This window comes from Osmerus eperlanus, chromosome 7, assembly GCF_963692335.1.
Source record: "Osmerus eperlanus chromosome 7, fOsmEpe2.1, whole genome shotgun sequence".
Lineage (NCBI taxonomy): Eukaryota > Metazoa > Chordata > Actinopteri > Osmeriformes > Osmeridae > Osmerus > Osmerus eperlanus.
This window is the reverse complement of record NC_085024.1, coordinates 18799783-18804869: the sequence shown is the minus strand read 5'-3', so window position 1 is coordinate 18804869 and position 5087 is coordinate 18799783. Positions and strand designations below refer to the sequence as shown.

The 5087-nt window shown below is 44.6% G+C and overlaps 1 protein-coding gene across 3 annotated transcripts; it reads right to left on the bottom strand.

The window, feature by feature from the left end:
- Positions 1–470: 470 nt before the first annotated feature.
- rbm42 (RNA binding motif protein 42) lies at positions 471–5087 on the bottom strand. Of its 3 annotated transcripts, none has more exons than XM_062465540.1 (11): positions 4998–5087; positions 4569–4631; positions 4340–4469; positions 3986–4055; positions 3274–3339; positions 2648–3021; positions 2316–2474; positions 2015–2152; positions 1662–1779; positions 1377–1571; positions 471–1201 (listed from the first exon to the last, which is right to left on the bottom strand). In XM_062465540.1, exons 1-11 carry the CDS (start codon positions 5027–5029, stop codon positions 1089–1091), a joined length of 1458 nt encoding a protein of 485 aa, XP_062321524.1. In that variant the 5' UTR covers positions 5030–5087; the 3' UTR covers positions 471–1088. The 3 variants fall into 3 exon arrangements, with proteins under 3 accessions (XP_062321524.1, XP_062321526.1, XP_062321525.1); XM_062465542.1 differs by having other exon boundaries at positions 4878–5045; XM_062465541.1 differs by having other exon boundaries at positions 4891–5044.

Here is a 5087-nt window from a genome sequence, read left to right as displayed (position 1 = left end):
TCTGTTAACGGGGTGTATCGCGATTTTCTGAAATCACTGGCAAGGGATTTATCCTAAATAGCTAGCCAACTTTACTCGTGGTAGCGTTATGCCTGGGGATTTACAGCCTTCTAACCATTAATAGTAGACGCATGCATGGTGAGATCGTGAGTTGAGTTTCAATTCCTTGCCAGCTGAGCTTCAAAATGTGTTAATGACAATGACATGTGTTGGATGATACACTGTCAATACTTATTAACAGTAGATCAATATATTTCACCTTGTGTTCACGTCGACAAAGGATTGTAGCTGGCAATCGGATGACAACGAAATTGGCATCCCTTTTTTAGTTGGTAGGAAGACATAGGCTGGCTGCAGATAATACAGCTATGATCTTGGAGCGCCCCCGTGTGAGCAGATTTGAGCTGATCTACTTGACACCATTTAAAAAAACAATAGCATGTGTGAACATCCAATGACAACAGTTAAGAAAGGTTGTATTTTATTGAAAATAGTTTACATCGTTTTCCTTCAACCTATTCATCCACAGTATTGTACAAACATTGAGAGTTTCAATCTAAAATGTTGGATGTGTGAACAACATAGAACATTGATCAACACTGTAAGTGAAATTGAACAATGCTGTAATTGGGTGAGACACTGGTTACTGTATTGTTATAAACAAAAATGCCAGAGGTGTTTTAGGCATACAATCTAAGTAGTATTGAGGGGAAGAGAACAAACTGCCACACAAAAACAGCAGTACTATAGACACCATACATTTTGACAGTCCTGGCACTGAGGGTTGTGTGGAGAATGAGTTGAGTGGAATGCCTTATTTTCAAATCAGGGCCAAGGATAAAGCCAAAACCTGTTAGTCAAAGCCTAATTTCCCAGGTTTAGAATAGTGTTTGAAACCGTCATCCAATTGAAGAGGGTAAAAAGTAACTCACCTCTCTGTTTTAGTCATTCTAACATAAATGTGGCCCAAGCTAGTTGACAGCTGGTGTAAGCAGTCCTCTAACTGGGAGACTGGTGACTGCTCTACACTCAGTCAATCACACAGGTCTCACACAGTTGACAACTTTCACTCACACACAAATAACTTCCTATCTAAGCCCCAGTTTCTTCTTTTCCTTCTGTTTTTTGCGTACCACCTCCATGTTCCGGTCTTTCCACATGCTCTTCCTCAGTTTGATCGGTCGACTGCCTACATACTTGCCTGTGGGCACACAAAATAGCAAATAATAAGTTTTTAAGACAAGCATTAAAGGTCTCTAAGACAAAAAAAAAAAGTATGATTTAATTGTCTTTTATAAATCAATTAGATAATCTGATGACTTGAGTATAAGTTATCAACTTGCACACAATAAGGCCCCTCCTTTCCTGCAGCTCACCATTCATTTCTCTCATGGCTCGTACGTAGTCGTTAGGGTCCTTAAAGCTGACAAAACCGTAGCCCTTTGTCTTCCCTGTGCGCTTGTCCCTCACCACCTTGGCCTTCAGGAAGGATGGGTAGCGGCTGAATGCACGCGCCAAGATGTCATCATTCACCTCGTTGCCAAGGTCACCGCAGAAGATCCGGAAATCATCTGGAAGCGAAAGTAAGCGACGGATATGTGAGGAAGGAGAGCATGGAAAAAAGTGCCGGTGTTGGGGAAAGAGGAAACAGACTTGCATACCTGAGTCCCAATCCAGCAGACTCTGGTCCTCCCAGCTAGTACCAGCTGCAGTGCGAATACACTTCTTCATTTTCTCTTGTTTCCCCCTCTTTTTTTCTTCCACGCTGCCATCTGCTGGCTATCCCAAAAACATTCAATCACAGGCACGACTACCTTAGTGGAACACACAAACCATGCTGCAATTGTGCTTTAAGCAGTGTTTCGAGCTATGAGATTGAGATGAGCTATAGACACACCGTTCTAATATCCCTTCATCTTAAAATTCCAGAAGTGTATTGGGAAAAGATGAAGGGGTGAGGTGTGCTGGTATTTTTGTAAATTTTTTTGAATGAACCATAGAGATCGAAGCCTACCTCAGGGTGCACAGGCTCTGGCTCAGGCATGCTGGGTCCGATGATGTTGTCGTCCGAGGCAGAGTCCTTCTTGGCTTCCAAAAGCCCGGCAGCCATTACTGCTGCCTGCTGCTCTGCCACCGACGCAGCCAGCTCCTCCTGACAGAGGCAGCACATAGGATCAATCAGTATCTTCGTCCATTACATTATAAAAAAAAACACCAATTAACAGTAAGCGCTCAAACATGATCTAGAAATAGTTTGTTAAAGTAATGTTTGTGTGGGGGATGTTTTGAGGGGGGAAGGAAGGCTATGTGTTTACCATGCGCGCCTGTCTCTGAGCACGGATGTCAGGCCTCTTGGGCGCTGGAGGGGCTGTGTAGACGGTGGGGGCTGCCTGTATGACTGATGGGGTGATCTTGGGAGGCTGCTGCGCCACAGGCCTCGGGGGTGGAGACACCATGGGACCCATTGGCCCTACCTGAGAAAATGAGAGCAGAGAAGACAGACCAGGTATGGTCTGTTAGAGAAGATGGGAGGGGTGGGGGTGGTGTACTGTCTCATAATAGTGATTAGGTGTTTTAATGAAGCAATTAAACATGATCCATTGTTGGACAATGCTATCCATATATACTGAATTATTTAGCCACTGACAGAGGGTGTGGAGCCCAAGTGTCCCATGGGGGCCATGCTGTGCTGATGCTGTGGCTGATGCTGGGGCTGATGCTGGGGCTGATGCTGGGGCTGATGCTGGGGCTGATGCTGGGGCTGATGCTGGGGCTGATGCTGGGGCTGATGCTGTGGCTGATGTTGATGCTGAGGCTGATGCTGTGGCTGATGCTGAGGCTGGTTCTGGGGGGGGTGTTGGTGCTGGGGGGGTCCTTGTATTGGGGGGGTCATGGAATGTTGAGGGGGACCCTGCATGGGAGGGGCCATCATCATTGGTGGTGGTGGAGGGGGACGTGGCAGAGGAGGGGCCATCATGCCCTGAGGGGGGGGTCCACGCATCCCTGGCATTCTCTGACCAGCTGAAAACACGGGTAGAGGAACATTAAATATCTCATATGATTATAAACGGATGCAAAGTGTGGTGAATTATGTATGTACACTTCTAAATGGCATAGCCCTGGTTCAACGTAAATACGTTAGATTAAGAGGATTGTTTGTGAGTGTGTGAGTGTAACAGAGTATGGGACATGGGTGTGTGAGTATTTTTCTATTTTGACAGATAACCTATAAGCAGTGAAAACAAGTGGGGATGATTGGAGATGTAAGCTGACCTGGTCTCTGCAAGATGTGAGGGACAAATGCTGGTCTCAACATGGGTGGAGGTCGGACTGGTGGTACTGGAGACAAGGAGACGGACATCATCACATAAACTGATGATCTGAGTGGGGTAGGCCTTGGTGATAAAACGATTGTGATGTCTACCATGACAGACACTTCATCAATAGCAATCAGAAAACTGTTCAATAGTTTCACTAAATGCATCAAATGCAAACCACCAAAAAAGCACATAACGAAGTTCGGTTGCATTTACAAACGGCAATCACGCAATTTTTCAGTTTAATCGCTGAGCGCGAAAGTGGATACAGATTAATAATAATCTAGAGTAAAGAGTATAAAAAACCCTACTAATTCAATAAAGAATTCAAACAAAACACTCTTATACCCCTCAGCGCTAAGCATGTAAGGTTTTTTCAGTACACTACAATTTACAGACTGTATAATCTTATAATTTCTCTGTGACTAACATGGTCATTTAAAAGCTATACATTTTACATTTGATACATTTAGTCATTTAGCAGACCCTCTTATCCAGAGCGACTTACAGCAAGTACATAGACATTCCCCCAAGGCAAGTAGGGTGAAGTGGCTTGCCCAAGGACACAACGTAATTTTTCACGGCCGGGTGTCGAACCGGCAACCTTCTTATTAATAGCCCGATTCCCTAACCGCTCAGCCATCTGACCCCCTAGCTAGCTATGTTACCTGGGCCAACAAAGGCAGGGGGTGGTGGACCAACAAATGTGCCAGCTCGGGCCTCCAAGGTCTGTTGTACCTGAGGAAAGGGGAGATGGATTCAGATATTCAGATGTGGGGCTGGTTTTCCCTGATGGATAGAAAAGGCATGACTTATATTCATCAGTTCAGTCAGTAGTCTAGTCGATCTGAACTAGGTTTCTGAAGGAAAGGATCAATAATGTCAGAACTGCTGGTAGGCGTAGACTCATGCACACCATGCCATAATCACAATTTAAACAGGAGTTTATAAGTATGGTAAGCACATCCACATGTGTTCATTTGTGAAAGTGTGTAGGTGCCTCATACATTTGGTAACATTACCTGTCTGTATGTGTTTGTTCCAATGATTGGACGGTGTATGGGAACCGCTAGGGCCACAGGAACCCCCTCCAAGACTGTGGGACCACCGCCGGACAGAGACATCGGACCCCCCAGGACCTCCTGCTCAAACCTGCATGGTTGGGAATAGTGATGGCTTACACTAGTGCGCATTCAACTGACTTTACACCCACCAACCACTTATTATAAACAGGGCAATGTAACTACTCACAGCGCCATTTCGGCTTCCATCTCTTTCAATCGCTCTTCTCCCGATTTTAACGCCATCATGTAACTGCAGGTACAATAATATGGAATTTGTAGAACGTGCGTGAACACGAATGACACGTAAGAGGCTCTTTACTTTACCTACTACTAGTAACTCCACTATGTCGACTTAGCAAACTAGCCTAGCGAACACACAGTAGCTGATTTATGAAGGTTGTGATACCAAAATCAGCTAACATTAGCCAAGCTAACTAGCGATACAAGTAGCTAGCTTTTGACACACACACAAATGAACACGAAACAGAAATCATACTTTGTAGGCTTACTTTAAACGCTGATACTCCTTTAGTTCAAAAAGTATTCTATCGGATTGTCGTAATAAGTGTTTATATTTACTTGAACTACATCTGCGCTACTGTATCTAAATACAGACCTAATAGCTCGCAAGTCTTCTTCTGTTAGCATGCAACTTCCTCTATGGTAAATGCTAGACCGCCACCTATTGACTGAAAAAAGCAATCTC